The sequence below is a fragment of the Rissa tridactyla genome, chromosome 7 (genome assembly GCF_028500815.1).
Source record: "Rissa tridactyla isolate bRisTri1 chromosome 7, bRisTri1.patW.cur.20221130, whole genome shotgun sequence".
In the NCBI taxonomy this organism is placed as follows: Eukaryota; Metazoa; Chordata; class Aves; order Charadriiformes; family Laridae; genus Rissa; species Rissa tridactyla.
Window position 1 is genome coordinate 49,440,183 of NC_071472.1, and position 17,719 is coordinate 49,457,901.

General features: G+C 43.9%; 1 protein-coding gene across 8 annotated transcripts in view; it reads left to right on the forward strand.

Moving 5' to 3' along the window:
* ACACA (acetyl-CoA carboxylase alpha) overlaps positions 1–17,719 on the forward strand; it is a 138,129-nt gene that overhangs the window by 46,882 nt on the left and 73,528 nt on the right. For 6 of the 8 annotated variants that reach the window (XM_054208971.1, XM_054208977.1, XM_054208970.1 and 3 more), the window contains 8 exons: positions 175–288; positions 1,853–1,966; positions 2,604–2,693; positions 3,186–3,304; positions 10,711–10,734; positions 13,339–13,482; positions 14,101–14,197; positions 15,528–15,635. In XM_054208971.1, the coding sequence (XP_054064946.1) occupies positions 175–288; positions 1,853–1,966; positions 2,604–2,693; positions 3,186–3,304; positions 10,711–10,734; positions 13,339–13,482; positions 14,101–14,197; positions 15,528–15,635 (810 nt within the window). The remainder of the gene's footprint in view (positions 1–174; positions 289–1,852; positions 1,967–2,603; positions 2,694–3,185; positions 3,305–10,710; positions 10,735–13,338; positions 13,483–14,100; positions 14,198–15,527; positions 15,636–17,719) is intronic. The other 2 variants (XM_054208973.1, XM_054208975.1) reach the window with 1 other exon arrangement.

Below are 17,719 nucleotides of genomic sequence, written 5' to 3' on the forward strand. Positions count from 1 at the left end.
GTCAGCACAGAATTGCAGAATAAATTGGACAGGGACCTCTAGAGGTGATGTGGTCCAGCATCCGAACGCGTGCGTGCATGTGTGTGTGTGTATTTCAGGTTTAAACTCCTTTGTAAGGAGGTTGGAAGATGGTTTTCCTCTGTTCTAAACATTTTCAGTTCTCTTTATTTTTAGGACCAGCTATGTGGCCGTGACCCCACCTTGACAGATGAGCTGATTAATATTCTGACAGAGCTGACCCAGCTCAGCAAGACAACCAACGCTAAAGTGGCCCTGCGAGCACGGCAGGTGAGGGCGCGTGTTCAGCAATCCAAGCTGAGCCCTGCTAGAGACAGACTGCGCCATGGCTGAGCAGATCAATACGGACGGCTCCCGCTTGGCGCTCGCTCTTTTGGAAAGTCTATATCTCTTGATGTTTATTTTGATTACTATGCAAATGTGAAGAGTAGATTACTGTGAGCAATACTTTAACAATGAAGCTAATTAACCAATGATTAACCATAGTGACAGTCTAACAAAGATTGCAGTGGATTCCCAATCACTGTAAAATTTGAAGTTAAGATTACATTCCTTTGTCCCTGCTCCTCCAAAAAGTTTTGCTTGGTTCAAATAGGAGTTAATTGAGAGTAGCCTATGGTTTGTGTGATAGAGGAGGTTGAAATACATGGTCACCGTGGTTCCTTTATAGTCTGTGAACCCGACAAGCACAGGCTGCCTGGAACGTGTGGGCAGCTGTACAGTGAACAGCCAGGACACGCTATCAGGGTTCATCAGCTGCCTTACAACTGTGAATCCGTGTGTGCAGAGAACAGGGAGAGAAATTTACACAAGAACTAAATGTTCTTTGAAATTACTAAGGAATTATTGCAAAGAATTATGTTGGCCTTTCACAGGGTTTCTTCTGGCTTTTGAGTTGCATTTTGTCAATTTCTTTTTAACTTGAAAATAATTGGGAAAACTCTGATACTGTCAATTCCAGGAGTCTAGTACAGATAATAATTTGAATGCCAGATGTCCCCCTGGATGTTATTGTGAGCTTCCTCTTTAACAGTTAGTCTGTAGCCAGGAAGGAGTGAGAGGGCATAATCGTTTCACAGTAATGCTAACCCTGTAGTCTGATCACTCCTCTCACTCCACAGTCCCTATCTCCATTCTAAAAGTCTTCAGCAGGAAAGCTGACACTTTGGGGTTCTCTCCTTTTATTTCAGAGCTTGACTGTTGAAAATGAATGGGGCGTTTGAAGCTGCTCAGTGACCTTATGTTTCCTTCAGGATTGTATTTTTGTCCTTGAACCATTCAGTTATTGAACCTCTCAGCAGCATGCTGGGGATGGTGCTGCAGTCCTTGTGTATGTCTTTATGTTGCTCTTTCACTTCATTTTCCCCTGCAAGCTGCTTCCCCTTCCTGTCTCCATATCCTTCATGTTGGGCATTTAATACCTGGCACCAGTGTCTCTTGCTTCCTCTGCTTGGAAGCTGTGAAAGGCGGTCTCTGTTGCTGGCCTCCCCACAGCTGCTGCCTGCCAGATCTGCTTTCCAATTAACAGCCGGTCAGGCAATCCCCAGGACTAGCAGCTCTGCAGTGCTAAATCACATGCACTGATGGAACTTGATTGAAGCTGTTCCTTTTCTCCATGGGGAATTGCCAATAATACAAACCGAGCAGATACACAAATGAGGCTGGGGAGGGGAGAGAGTTTGCAGCATCACCCAGGTGCCACAGAATTCACAGGAGAAACCAGACGCCTCTTCTGGGATGGAGCAAACTATTGCTGCCTTGGAGGTAACAGCCTCCTGCCGATGGCCCAGCAGAGCTCCTTTCACTGACACTCCTTGTGTTTGCTGTTTACCAGGTTCTCATTGCTTCCCATTTGCCATCCTATGAGCTGCGTCACAACCAGGTGGAGTCCATCTTCCTGTCTGCCATTGACATGTACGGACACCAGTTCTGCATTGAGAACCTGCAGGTATCTACCAAACTTCTCTCCTTCGTTCCCTGCTTTCTTCTCACTGATTTAATGTTTCTGTATTAAGTCTCACCTGTGGTCCCAAGGTCCTTTTGGCTTTAAATTGTGGTGTTCTCGTTTCTAGCTTCCCCCTCATTTTTTTGTTTTCATTCCTACACTGATATCAGAATGACCTCATTGCAGTCTACGCCTTCCTCAAGGGGGGCAGTGGAGGAGAAGGTGCTGATCTCCTCTCTCTGGTGACCAATGTTAGGACATGAGGAAATGGGATGAAGCTGCATCAGGGGAAGTTCAGGTTGGACATGAGGAAAAGGCTCTTCACTGAGAGGGTGGTTAGTCACTGGAGCAGGCTCCCCACGGAAGTGGTCATGGCACCAAGCCTGTCAGAGTTCAAGGAGCATCTGGACAATGCTCTTAGTCATGTGGTTTAGTTTTAGGCAGACCTGCGAGGAGCAGGGAGTTGGACTTCGTGATCCGTGAGTCCCTTCCAACTTGAGATATTCTATGATTTAATATAAAAAGGTCATAATCCTTGATGAACAACAGGAAAAGCGGGTTTTTGCATTTTTTTTGCCTGACCCTGTTTGCAAGACAGGCAGTTCTCTCTTACAACTCTGCTTCATGTGATCTCTTCTAGAAACTCATTTTGTCTGAGACATCCATCTTTGATGTGCTACCCAACTTTTTCTACCACAGTAATCAGGTGGTAAGAATGGCCGCTTTGGAGGTAAGTTTATTCCCATTGAAAAAAAAAAAAATTAATTTTTTTGTGTTTTTTTTGGTTTGGATTGTGGGTTTTTTTTGTTTAAGCACTATTAGCTGCAAGATGAAGAGAGCTATAGGTTGTGTGGAATCTGCCATACTTGGAGTCTGGCATTTAACAGCATTAATATCCATAATTGACTGAAATTTGGGATTCAAGTTGCCTTCTTTGCCTGAAGAAGACTTAGGTGGTTGAAAGAATTGAAAGTGAAGTTGCTGTCAGAGAACGTAGTCAGCCTACGCTGCGTGCCTTGTGCTGATGGTTGTATCCTGCCAGACTGGCCTTCCTCGAAGAATAACTTTAAATTGTGGTTGAATTAGAGTTCTATCTAGATATTCATTTGGAGGCATCTGATTGGGGTTTAATATTTTTGAAGTCTCTGGTATGTTATTTGTCGTCTTTCTCTCTTTTTGCTTGCTTAGCACAGTTAAGCTGATCGAGTTTCTCTCTAACCAGGTGTATGTTCGAAGGGCATATATCGCCTATGAGCTAAACAGCGTCCAGCATCGCCAGCTGAAGGATAACACTTGTGTGGTGGAGTTCCAGTTCATGCTACCCACCTCCCATCCAAACAGGTCAGATCATGGGTTCAGGTGCCTTTGGAATCAGAGGTTTACGAGGGGCTATGTCCTGTCTTGGCAAAGAAAACTTGCAATAGAATTGGTGGAGAAAGGGAGAGTCCCACTGCCTCAAATAAGCACAAATTATTTAAGATGAAACCCTCCATTACCCAGTTCCTTATTTAAACCCTCAGGAGCTGTGGGTAATCATTTCTGCGGTTTGGATTCATTTAAATATGATACCATTTTCATGTATTTTCTAAGTTCAGCTGGTGTAGTAACTTTCCTCTAGAACTTCAGTTCTAACTGAATCCCGAGACTTCCAAAAGGTACAATTCCAGACAGAATAATCAATTACTTGGAATTTTAATAATGAACGGTCAAACAGCTTCTGTCCCCTTCCTGCAGCGCTCCCCTGCCAGCCCTTTGCAACAATTTGCGATTGGCTCTACTTTCAAACCTGGCTTTACTGGATAAGGTGACATCTTCTCTAGCATGTGTTTTTTTGACGGAGGAGACCAAGATGCATGTATGAATGTATTTTATATAGAAATGCTGGAGTTGGCATACTTTGGTTTTGAGTCAGTATTTTTCAAAATGTATTTCTCATGGCTGCAACCAAAAGCATCAACTATTTGCTGCCCTATCTTCTAGAAGAAGGGTCGCATCTCCTAGTGTGGGCTAAGATCATTTTAAAAAAAAATAACAAAGAAAGTTGATTATCAGAACTTCTTCAGCATCTGTCAGGTTAGTCAGTTCCCGTGATTTTTTTCAGGGGGGTATTTTAGACGGTATTTTGTTTTTGTCCCGGGCAGGGGAGAGCGTGCTGGAGCCAGGAGGCGCAGTGAGTCTCCGTGGCCGCCGGGTGCCACTGTTGATCTGTGCTGGTTTGGCAGTATGGTACCAGTGCTATTTTTCTCCTTTGTTTCCAAACATCTTTTTCCTTATTTTATTTTTGGTGGGGCTGGGCAATGGGGTCCAGTCTCGCTTCATTGAGAATCCATCAGTACATTTTATGAAATGGTTTTCAGAATCTGGTTTGCTAGAAATGAATGACTGTCCTCAACAAGCAGCACAAAACACTCATGATACAAATGGGACATGCATTTGGTCTCATCTGTTTCCTACATTTCTAGAATATTTGTAAATAATTGCATACTATTTTTAGTACCCCTTTATAATTCTCTCTCTCCCCCCCCATTCTTTCTCCATTTCTTCTCTTTGCCGATCTCAGTTACCTCTGTTGCTTGGGGGTTGTTTGGCCTGCCCATGCTGACCACTGTTCTATTACTGTGCGCAAGCTTAATTGGACAAGGTCAGCTGGAAGAGGAGAACTGTTACCTGCTTGGGGAACAGCTTCTTTGCCCTGAAATCTCCTCTCCCCTTTACGCTGAATTCGCTGGGGGCAATGCTCTGAAGCTCAGTTCTGCTCCTCAACCGTCGGCACTGCTGATGGTTGACTGAAAACGCATCGCTGTCCTTGCGCAGAGGCAAGCAGGCTTGGGGACAGATTCGCTGCTTGCATAAGCAGGTTCGGTTCCTTTGAGTTGCACCTCCATTTGTTAGTGATGAATTTGGCTCCTGTTGCTTGATGCAGCTTCTTGCGGTGTATACCTACTTGTGCGGCTATTGTGTGGCTGGGTGCTGAAGCACAGCTGGTAGCAGGATACCAAGGGTCTTAAGTTAGCACCGAGTGTGTAGATTTAAGCTACCTGTAAAGGCAGACCTTATGGTAAGCCCAAGACACGGGAATCTCAAAACTCTGACATTGTCTTGCTTAAGTCTTCTTTGTTGTTTTTGACCATGTTCTGCATCCATCGTATGTTTTTCTGTACCTTCTGTAGCATTGTAGACTGAAAAGCTAAAAATGCATTCCAAGCACAAACCCCAAGTCAAAATATCCTAAGCAAAATGTCCCTTGAGGCTCTGCAGGATTGGGTCCTGGTGAACCAGGAGCGCATACCAGAGAGCCTTTAAGAGAGCATTCTCTTTTGGAGTTATCACAAGATAACTAACATTCTCTTGTGTTAGTTATATGATGCCACACATTTTTCAGCACTTTATCAGACATTTTTAAGCCCTCGTCCCTTTTGTGTTTGATTTCTGTGAACATTTAAGGGCCTGAATTTTACTGGAGCAAATATTCATGTAGAGAAAATTGCAAACTGATAATGGTTGCTATATTTAAATTCTTTGTTACTGGTGTTTAACCCCGCTAGGCCTTTACTTAATTGTAACAGAAACAATCACAGTCACTACTTCTGATCTGACTAATCACAGCTAGGCACTCAGACTTTGTATTTTTGGCCACTGAATGATTGCCATCAGCTACCCACAGGAAAGCTTTACATGGAAGCAGAGAGGAAAGAAAAACTTAAATCTGCTAACAAAGTCATAGAAATGCAACCTGCTCCTGTTGGGTTGTGTGGGCAGACACTGTTTTGGGAATTATTTGTTTAAATTAATAGAAAACATCCTGTTCTAAGAATCCCCACTGATCCCGATTGCAAGGGTAAGACATAGGGAGAAAAACTGCTTATAATTGAAACCATAGAGGGCTTTATAGATTAAAACCAGCATTCCTTATTGCCCGGTGCAAGGCAGATGAGGAGTACAGTGGTACCATCTGGTGCCTTTTGCAGTAAATGGAGTTTGCGAGCCCTCTCCAAGTAGAGGGCGTTGGTGTAATCCAATCTGGAGGAAGCGAGAGAAGGGTGGCTCCGGGATGCTGATCGCTGCGTGCTGCAGCGGGGTGCTGCAAACAAACGCTTATGTGCAGAGCCCCTCGCATTCGGATAACCTGCCTCTCTCAGTCATCCAGAGTCCTGGTGAGAAAAGATGTGAGAAAGAAATGAGCCCTGTTCTGAGCTGTTCTTTGCTTCCCTCTTGTTCAGACTGCCCTGCTGAGATGGGAAGCTGGTGGAATATTGACTGGTGTTTAGAGAGTTCAGCTTCCTTTGTGAGAATGGCAAGCCAGGTGACAGACACTGAAAGGCCTTTCTTAGGTGTTCAGCACATGAAACAGTGCTTGCCTAATCTTAGCTTAAAATCTTCTGTTCAAAGAAACATTGTGTGTCTAGTATAGGAAGAGGGAATTATAGCGCTTTTTCAACAGAAGTTTTTTTTTCTAATAATCCCCCTCTCCTCTCCTGCTTTCGAACAGCCTTTCTTATGTCTGAAGCTGTAAGGTTTAAATTAAACTGGGACATTGTCTGCTGTAGGCAGCTTTTGGAGCCTGCTGCAGAGTCGTGCTGCTGCACTGCTCCTCCGAAAGCATCCCCTTTTCTCCAGCTGCATTCCCCCAGCCAGGTTGTTCAGCTGCTCTCTTGGTCTTACCTTCCCCAGTAGCAGATGTGCTGGAGGATCAGGAGGGAAGAACTCAAAGGTAAATGTGTTCCCACAAAGCAAATCCCTGTTTTACTCAGAGGTAAATGCGTTCCCTCTGTCAGATGCTAAGACAATTGTTGACAAGGGTGACTTAGAGATGCTGGATATATCTTTATTTTGGGGTATGGCAATGATACCACAGGCCTTCTGAATATGTTGAGCCCCAAAGGAAATCAAAGTAGCCTGTTTTGCTCACTCTGATGCCTTAGCCATGCCTTCCCGATCCATCTGTGCTTTGACCCCGTGCCTTCCTTCTGTCCCACGTGCCACCCCTAACCGCCACACTTGGCCTTGGGGCGTCCTGGGGAGTCATGAGTCGTGATGTACCGGTGGAAGTGAAGGAAGGTTTTAGCACTGCAGATTAAGGCTTTAAGTGTTGATAAGTGGCTTAGTTAGCTTTGAAGCAAGGTTTATTTTCAAAACTTGATAAAGAAGATGTCTGATACCAGCTAACCCTAGTTGCATTTGGAGTTGGAATGCACACAACCCAGCAAAAATGGACATACAGGCAAATGCCTGCCTTAGACTTGTCTACGTTGAGTTCATTCTTGGGACTGCATCCTGCTGTCTGTGATGCTTCCAAGGGTGGAATTCAAGTCTAGTCATTAGATGCTTTGTATTTCCAAGGGTATCGATATAAATGTCTCAGCTATCTTGTGCTTGGTTTTGCCCAGTATCTCCTCTTTCTGTGATCGTGGATGTTTGTTGACACCCTACTTGGACTTTGATGTTGCTGATTTCAAGGCGTAAGAGTGGTGCATGACCTCTCCTTTGCTGTCTCTTGATGTTTTATCATCTATGGAGTATTTTGGTTCTTCTTTTTTGTCAGCCTCTTCCTTAGCTTACAGGTAGAAAACCATTTTGAAGGCTGAAAGCCAAATTAAATATTGCTGTTTCCAAACAGTGCATTTTTACAGAAGAGTAAGAAACCAAAACTCGCTTACATTTAGAGCAGTGTTTATAGGTTCCTTCCTGCTGTCATTTTACAATGATATATTCATAAGACTTGAATTTCTGGCAAAATGGAAGTGTCTTCTGTGGACTAAAGCAGTTGTTAAAACAGCCTCTTGCATCAGTCGTTGGATTGCTGCTTTTTGTGCTGCTTTGGACTCTAACCGTATGAGCCTGGAGACCCAAGTCTATCACTCGTAGTGTATCACTAGGTAGCCCGAGGTCCCCTCCTTGTTGCGGGAGCCTGGCTGATAGCGGGAGGGAGGAGGGGAAAATGATTCCAGGACACCTGTAAATCCCTGCAGTTCCGTGCTGAGGGTTTGATGTTAATTAGACAGCAGGCAGCGGTAATGTGTTGCAGTTCCCTTGGCTTGCCTGTTTCAGAAAGGGCGAAATCTTCCAACAGAGCAAAGAAGGGGCTGTTGAAGGGGCAGCAAACTGAATGGAACGACGATAATTTTATGCAAATTGGACTTCAGTAGCAGACTCAGCTTGGCTGAATCACAGAGGGAGCAGAAGAATAAGGAAAGAAAGAGGGAGAGGAAAAACCCAATCAAAATGTATGGTTTGAGGCATGTTTCACAGCCTTCTGTTTAGATTCTTCTACAGAAATGAAGAAACATAAGAGGAATGCCACTGGTCACAGCCAGTGGAATTGCTCTTTCTCCTGTGGTACTGCTGTTAATAACTACAAGTGGGTTATTCAGCCGACCTCTGCTGATTCCGCTTTGCTGCCTGATTTCAAAAGCTTTGCCCTGCGCTGGCACTCAATCACAGCTTGATATAACCAGTGGCGCTTTGCATGCAATGCCATCATTTTCATAGGGGAACACTCTTGTTTAAAAAATGAAGGGGAGGGGCAAGGGGAAACAAATCCAGATTCAACGAGGAGGTGCGGGGGGGAGCTAAGGGGGACTTCTGTTTGAGCAGAAGGGAGTGATTGTAGCAGTAGAGCTTCCATCGGTATGGAGCAGATTCCTAGCGAGACCAGCTTCCCCGGTCAAGAAGGGCCTTTTTAAAAGTTCAGAAGAGAAAAGGGGAAGGGCTGTGGCTGGCATGGCGAGAAGGTTTCTGATCCTGTGATCAGCTACGTGGAGCTGGCTGTGGAGAATGCTGCCGGTGCACGCTCCATCAGCTCGGCCTTCAGGTCCCAGAGCCGAGGTGCTGCTCGTTGCACTGATGCTGCCGTAAGGCCGGGCAGGCTGCCTTGCAGCTGGTATTTTATTTGTCAGAGCTGCAGAGTGGACTGGAATGCCTTTTCACAAGGCCCGATTGCGCTGCCAACGTCAAACCTTTCCCTCTTAGTGCACTTCAGTGACAAGTGACAATCTAGCTCCCGTTAGGAAAAAGCCCCCACAGCTCTGATGAGCTGTAGCTGCAAAGCCAGCCCCATGGTGTGCAGCATGAAGACTATTCCTCCCTTCTTTTCCGAGATCTCCAGCTATTGGGTCTTCTCTTTTCCTCATTGTGATTCTCACCATAGTCTCTCCAGCTCTGTACTGAGCGGCTGGAGAACAGTTCCTGGAGCAAGGCAACAGGGAGCCCTTTTTGAGATGGAAAGGAACATTTGTTAAGCTGTTTTTTTTTTCTCTCTCTGTTTTCTGAAAGCCTTCCAGTGACTGCTGCACAAGTGTACCAGGTGTAGGAACTGCCAGTCCTCTCCAGACTGTTTTTTCCAACTGAAGTAGATCACATGCAGCTTTCCTACCATTTACCAAGCTAAAAAAAAAAAAAGTGCAACCCTCTGAGGCCTCTTGGCCCTTTCGGTCCCAACCACAGGCTCTACAGCACAGCGTCTCTCCCCCTGCCTCCAAATGAAATGAAATATTTGTGTTATTTAGTGTTGAACAGACATGTCGTTAGGCCATTTTGTGCTTTCTCCTGTATGGCTTCAGGAGATCATGGGAACTTTTCGTGCCTCTACCAGTAATGCACCAGACATACAGCCTTGTAGTGAATATGACTCTGCTGTGACAAAACCAGTTTGAGAACAGGACCATGGAATTACACTGGTCATTAAGTACCGGGACTTTATGCCCAGTAACTTGGGGTCTTGCCTATGGTCAAAGATGTTAAGAACGTCTGTGGTTTGATCTCCTGCATGTTTCTGCAGGGAAGGGGAGGGTGAATGTCCCGTTACGTGCTCCCTGGAGCTTTGCTTTCAATCTTTTTGTGTTTGCTAATATCTGCACAAGCCTCCTGTGCGCATGCATTTTTTTTCAGTTTAATCTTGACTTGTTTTGAATGTCAGATCACAGCAATTTCTACGTCTTGCATGGAGTAATATGCCACCTTGTGCTTTCATGGACGTAGCTAGGATGGGCTAAACTGTGCTGTTCTTACGCTGGTATGAAAATGTGCCCCTCGCCTTCTTTCTGCCTTACATTCATCACTAGGCCCTAGACTGCATGCAAAAATGTGAAAAGTTGGACTGATGTTATAAAAGGAACTGTAAAATTTTCCTAAAATTATCCTTAAGTTCTGCTTGTTCTTTTTGGTGTTCAAGGCCTCGAATGCTGAAAATGCAAAGTATTGAATGGTGTTTATGTGTGTGTTTGCTTTATTGCATTGTTGTAGGAGCCAGTGCGGGGGCTGCTGCTTAGCATAGAGGTTTGGCAATGAGGGTTTGCTTGTTTTCCTGACCCTGTTGCAATCTTCCTGGGTGATGTGGTCACTTTTTGCATCTGTGCCGTTTGCCTTTGCCGGGGAGTGCAAACTCCCTTCTCTGGTCTTCGCTTGTGAAGCTCCCTTGGTGTATGCAGAGGGCTTGTAGTGGGGGCAATAAAAGATGCTAGAGAAATGCAGAATACATTGCAAATCCACTGCGTTTTCCTGGGGTATATTATTTGCATGTTACGTGCATGGTCTGTGCTCATTCCCATGGCAGCCGTGGCAAGCGAAGTCAGGTGGTGGGTGCCGTCTCAGGGTCAGTGAAATTGAATTCTTCCTCATACCTGAAGGTTGACAAATTTTGGTTTAGTAAATTGTAAACTTGTTGCTGGTCTGTGTATCAGCTTGATGATAGTTCTTTATTATGGCTTTCACTAACCAATCTGTAACTAACTGTGGTTGTTTGATTACAGAGGGAACATCCCCACGCTAAACAGGTATGGTACTTGTCATCTTTTAAAATTTGAAAAGAAAGATAGAAAGAAGTAGCCTAATACTTAATGTTTTAACATGTTTTGTTGTAGTGCCCTTATCTTTACTCGGGAAGCTCTCAAACTTAACTTTTCTTTTTCCTTCCCTTTTCCTCTCCCTTTGTCTAAAACATGTTTTCAGCTTTCCTTTACCTTTTAAAAAAGCTTTGCATGCAGCAATATTTAAAATTAAATTTGCCAGGTCACTCAGCTCATCTGCAGTATGGTACACAGCAAACTTCTAGCAGAACGCTGTTTCTAGGGTGTCTTTTTTGGAACTGGATTCCGGGCTGTTGACCCTCTGGTGGGGTGTGACAATGACACAGGCAGTTACTCCCAGCCCATAGATACCTGTTGCTGCTCTGGTTTCTTGCAACTAGCTTAGAATTTGTTGAGGCTGTCTCACCTCCCTCACACCATAGATGAATCTACATCTCAAACAGCTGACAGCATGTTTTGTTGTGTTTTGGATGCTAATTTTTCCTCCCGTGTCTCAGTTGAAAAGTATTTCTTGTTTTAAAATAATACATGACAAATGTCTGCTGTCTTGTTGTTTAGTTACTGTTCTGTTGTAAGAAATGTACACCAAGGCATGTCCTGAAAAATTTTTCTTTTTCAAAACGTGAATACCTATTATTTATTACTGCTTACAAGCCTATTTAGGGAAAAATAGTAAAAACGGGCTTGAAAGTCTCATGGCTCTTAATCAGAGATGAATTACGGAAACATAGAGTGACTTTAAACATGGAGAGCTATTAATCAAACCGATGCTACTTTAAACTTGTTAACAGTATATTTAGAACCATATCACAATGGTTTTCTGTACGTGGAAGGAAAGAAATCTTAGTAAAGCCGGTAAGTAGCAGTGTCAGCAGTCCATGGTGAGGTCCCGATTGCGTGTGGCTGGCAGTGGGGCTGTAGCCAGCATGGCTGGGCCCCTGCTTCACCCGCTGTGCCACCGGCGTCTGATCCAGCATGGCGCTTGAGCATCTTTCTGACTTTACAAGTTGCAAGTTAAGCATGCGCTGTGCTGAATCAGCTGGGGAGGATGGAAAGTAAACTTCAGTAACGTCTTGCTAAGCCCCAGGAAGAGCGAAGCAAGGGAGAGCGCGCTGTTCCTGTGTGGCAGAGCACTGCCTGTGCCAGCTGGGCCCTGCTGTCTTTACAGAGTGAGCCTGGAGCTCTCACCATGTTGCAGGGAGCTTTTGAAGTAGGTCCCCCAGTGAATTAAGATGACTCTGTAGCACAGTTCAGAAATTAGAAGTAATTATTGCAGAGAAGGCAAACCCCAATTCTAGTAGCTAGGGAAAGGATGTCCAGTTAGTTGTATGCTTTTTGTTCACTGTGTGAGAAACTTCCTCTGCTAGTCTGGACCGTAACATTGTGGGGATTTAAAAAAGCACAAAAATAACAATAGTCCAAACCCCAAAATAACTGTTTCACAGAAAAACTGTTTCACAGCTGGTGTGTGGTGCCACAGCAGTTGAACTGTATGAGAACTCAGTGATAGTTTAATATATTCAGGATCTTGCCCTCTGCCAGGAAGGAACGTGAACAGTGCTCCAGCTTTAAACAGAAGTCTCTTACCCAATGCCTTCCTTTGAGCTTCTGTAAACCTGTTCCAGTCCTCTTCACTTAAATAAGGAATTAGTCCTGTATGAGTGATGTGTGTCCTGCAGTGTGTCCCAGTGCTTGAACAGCAGATATCAGGCGTGAGTACGACAGTAGTAAGTGTCTGGAGCTCGGCCTTCCTTGCTCCTGAAGGTAGGTGTATTCTGGGGCCAACTGCTTGTATTTAGCAGCTGCCACCTTTTAGCAATCAAAATTGAACGAAATAAATGAGTAGAGGAAGTTGCAATATTTTTAAAGTATGGATTAGATCAGGTGGAGGAGCACATTAATTTAGTCAGCAGTTAAAGTGGAAGGCGCTGTAATAGGACTTTGTTTAGGGTAGGAATACTAGTGTAAAACTATAAAAAAAATCCTGGTTCCAGCATGAGATTTTAAAGAGGTCACTGTACCACACTGCATTTGAGTAGCATAAATTATAGTATGACCAGAAAAATTGTGCAAGCAATAAGATAATATAGCTTGATACACTTCAACTTAATTTGTAAAAAATTACTAAATCTTTAAAGTTTCAAAGCTTAGAATTATTGTTGTTTATCTCAGTACTCCACCTGTAAAGCAAAATATACGTACAGGAGGAAAAATACATTCGGCTTTGCATAGTCATAATTCACCTGCCATCTCAAGAAATTCCTTAAGAAATACTTGTTTTAAAGGGTTATAACATTATTTCCTGACTCTTCTAACTGTTCCTGTACATTGGGACAACATCCAGGTAAGGGCATTGATGGCACCAGAGGCATGCCGGCGTTGCAGGGACTCTGGAGGAGACGCACAGCGGGTCTGGGGTGCTGGGGAATCTAACAAATCATGCAACGTTTGTATTGGATAAGCAGCCACGCTTCAAGCGGTCAGAGCATATGCACATGCACAAATCTTTTTCCAGTGATATTGTCTCTCCCTTGTCCTTACTAACTGTGATCTTATTGAATTGCCGTTTAGAATGTCCTTCTCTTCCAACCTCAATCACTACGGGATGGTCCATGTAGCTAGCGTGAGTGATGTACTGCTAGACAATTCATTCACTCCACCGTGCCAGCGGATGGGCGGGATGGTCTCCTTCCGCACATTTGAAGATTTTGTCAGGTATGTTGGGAAGGGTGACGATTGTTTGTGTTGCCAGCTTCCTAGGTAGGCCCAAATGGAACTGGATAAAATCTTTGCCTTGTCTAGAGTCAGGTTTAAACTGGTCCTGAGTTTGTTTGCTGAGTTTCTGGAATTTCAGATGGAAGTTTTGTTCGGATCCCCTTGTCTGTCTCCTTGAGATAACTGAAAGTTTCAGCCTGCTGTAAGAGCAGTTTGCAGCCAGAAGGATCAGCATCTTGAATTCCTGCTGATTGGAGATCATTTGCAAATGTGCTGATTACTTCTAACGCTCTTGTTCACGTACATATACGTGGGAGGGATGCGTTCTTTATGCTTTCAACCTTCCAGGGGTGGGCAAAAAAACCCCAGCAGAGCCCATAGCAGTCGTGAGGGTCTGTGTAAGATCTGACAAATGTTAGAAGATCCAGGCTCTGCTTTGATTTGAGGGGTGGAGGAGGTGTTGCCTCCTCATCTTTTGAGCGTCAGACCTGCAAAGGGAAGGAGTCCTTTTCTCTCCCTCCTCTCCTTAGCAACATGATTTGTGCATTTTAGTGCTCTGTGCTTTCAGTGGGCTAGCAGCAGTGTGTTGATGACTAATACTTCTCTGGTGTATTTCAGAATCTTTGATGAAGTGATGGGTTGCTTCTGCGACTCTCCTCCCCAGAGCCCAACCTTCCCTGAAGCTGGCCATGCTTCCTTGTATGATGAAGACAAGGTACAGTAGTTTTTTCTCTTGAGATTGCCCTCAGGTTGGAAACAGAAGGCGTGCATGATGCTGCGGTGACTGCAGGCTAGGTACTTTTCACTAGTTGGAGTGCTGGAAGCAGGAGTTAAGAGCTTTATGTATTTATGTATGTGATTTGTTTGCTTGTTCCACAGCAGGTGATTCAAAGTAGGTGGCCATTTTCTGACTCTGTTCGAAAACTAAAGCTAAGTCTCTTACTCTCCGTGTAAATTTAGTTTGTAGCTTTTAATGTCAGCAGAATTACTGGATCCACAGCAGCGTAATTAGAGTGTAGACCCATGATGAGGTTTCCAGACCTTCTTTGTGCATCAGGGTGTTCAACTGCATATGCCTTTACTTTAAGTCTGACTTGCCTTATTTTCTGGCATACACCCTTCCTAGTCACATTACATAGTGATTCTTCCCTCTGGTCTAGCTCTTAGGACTGTTTTTAGGAGGAAAAGATGAGAGGAACCCCTCAATTTTTGCATTGATGTGGAGAGCAGGTGCAGAGGAAGCAGATGGTTTATAATCCTTAGTGACAGAAGACCAGTTTCCCTTAGAGACACCAGTAGCTGCTCCACTGCTCTGTCCCGCCCAACAGCGGGAAGCTCTGTTGGAATAGTCTGTGTCCAGAATGGGGCTTGCTTTTAAACTGATCCGTTGATCTCCATGTGCGTAAATGATGCAGCCTTGTTCCAGAATGTTGCCATCAACCTTAATGTCCTTGGATCTCTCTCTTCACCTCCCCTCACCTCCCCAAGGATAATTTCCCCTTTATACTTAGTTTTCACAGTTAACCGCAGGCTCTTAAGTGCTAAATTTGTCATTTCTCAGAGCTCAAATGTAACTGATGCTTCCACATTATTTCATTTTGTTGTAGATATGAAAACACACATTGATTTGCTCCTACACTTTGAATTTGCTTAATTTCATTACGTTTCTTGATGCCAAAGTCCTCTAATGCCCTGCCTGTACTGCATCTTGTAAAGAGAGGACCTGACCCTGCGTTCTTCCTGCATCCAAATGAAGCACGCGTCAGTTAGCCGAGTCAGATGTGACCGCCAGAATTGCATTCTCCAAATGAAGGTCCTCTTTGCTGTTTGGGGACATTAACTCTTAGTTCTGTGAAACTGCAAGTTTCTGAGGCTGCTTGGTCAAGGATTTCCCTCCTAGTTTTCCTTGGTTTACAGCATGCTCTGCTGAGGTCACTTTTGCCTTGGACATCTGTATTTTAGAGTTGTATTTAGGGAGCCTCTGTTGAGAACTTACAGGTGTTGTTAACTATTTACTTATGGGGAATATTTTCTTTAAATTGCAGGCTGCCCGCGAGGAGCCCATTCACATCCTTAATGTTGCTATTAAAACAGACAGCGACGTGGATGATGATGGGCTGGCAGCCATGTTCAGAGAGTTCACGCAAAGCAAGGTAAGTTGCCTTGATTCTCTGGAACTGTGTGATTGTGCAGGACAGTTCTGTCTGCTTTGGGAAAAGTTGGTATGTTCCTCAGGTTTTTGTTTGTTTAAAACAAATAAATGCAATGGTTACATCCTGAATTTATCCCACCTAAAACCTTACCACTTCTTTGACTGGATGTAGCTGCACCTTTCTGAAGCCTCCAGGTTATTATTTCTCTTTGCAGTGCATTCTAATGCATCAGGTCAGGACTTCTTCCCTTTAATTTTTGATGAGGTGTCCTGGTTTGAGGACCTTTAAGATTTTAAACACCTCGGGTCAATCTTTGGTATCTATCTCCAGGTGCTCGGAAAGAATGTGCTGTATCCCTCTCCTTGGTGGTAATGTGAATAGTCAGTAAATTGTTGTTATCCCAGTTGTGATATGAGTAACAGAGGCATAAAGGTGGCATTAAAATGGCCTGTATCTTCTGTATCATGGTAGTCTTAATGCAATTAAAATTTGATCTTGTTGGTCGTGTGCTAGAGCATCCACCTAGAGTGATATTGCACAAGGTGGAATTGATTCGGTACGTTCTGTTGCTCCATCGTAAGTCTGGGATATGCTTTAGAGTACCAAATGTTAGTCCTGTGGTCCCTGGTGAGAAAACATGGGTTGGGGACAGCCTCCTCCTGTCCCGTCTGCCCTCTGGTGTCTGCCTGCACTTGCTTTTCTGGTTGGTGTGACGAGCTCCTCCGCTGGCATGTGGATGTGAGCAGCCCATCAGGCACTGGGACTCTGCTGCATCTGTGGTACCGGCGATGGCTATGGAAGACCGAGCAAGTAGTTTCCAGCGTCTCTTCCCAGTGTGGGAGGCAGTAATACATTCTGCAGAAATGAGGGGTTCCAAAATGGGGCTGGTATCTGCGCAGCTTCAGCAGCTTCCTGTCTCTTTAAGCAAAGAAAATAATCAAATATAAAAATTAAAACTAGTTCTGCTTTTCATCTGCTTGATCATGCTCCAGGCGTTTTATGGGAGGGGATAAAAGGAAAGAAATAAAAAAAAAAAAATTCCAAAACACATTAAACTATCAAATAGGTTGATCCAAATTGTCCAAATAATCTTCTAGTCCCAGCATGTCGTGTGTGTTTTTTTTAATAGAAATTAGGATCATATACTTGTAAATGACTTGTGGAGGAGATTGAGGCAGTCAGTGTAAATGGAGTTTCTCCAGGTGCTGATGGCTAATCGCTCTGTAATAGCTGTGGACTTGCTGTGAGACCCACATTATTACGATGTAATCAGAATCCTGTTGCTATGCTGTTATTGTCTGCCACTTGTGGAATTTTAAAAGCAATAACAATTTTTGCTTTTTAAATCATGGCATTATTAAAGTTATTTTCTTCCTCTTGCCATGAATATAGTCACTGATGCTCATTTTCAAAGGGCTTAACCTTAGTAAAACATTTCAGTCTGTGCTGAAAGGGGTTGTTTTGTTCCTGGTCCAGCTGAGTTCTTGTTTCCTTTTTTTTGTTGTTCTTTTTTTTCCCTTTGGTTTAAATTGGAAAAAGGAGGAGAAAGGAAAAAGTTCTAGAAAGAGGAGCAGAATGATGAGATCTTAACAACATTATGGCAAATACTGATCTTGAAATGTGTCTTAGTGGAATTTGATAAAGAAGCAACCAGAATGGATCTTCTCTCATCTATTTGAAAAAAATAAATAACATTTATCGTTTATCACCTTTGCAGTATTGACACATCTGTCCTTTGGTTTGGGTTGTGTGTGTGCTCATTGTGCCAAAATCAAGTATGTGCTACGTGCTTCTTTGAGTCAGTTCCTTTAAATGTCATTTTCCATCGTTTTTCATGGCCTTACCATGTCTCCGCTGTGCTCCCTTTGGGAAAAAGACCAACTGCCTTTGGCAGATGAACAAGAGTATCTCCTATAAGACTTGCCAGTGACTCTGCTGCCTTGCTTGTTAGCAAGGCTCAGCTGGAATTCCGTGTTCTTGCGATTTGGTTGCCTACCTCTTCAGATTAAATGTATTTGCTTCTGCGTGCCAGTAGACGATCATCAGATGAGAAATCTTAGTTATGAGTAGACTGAAGTGGACTA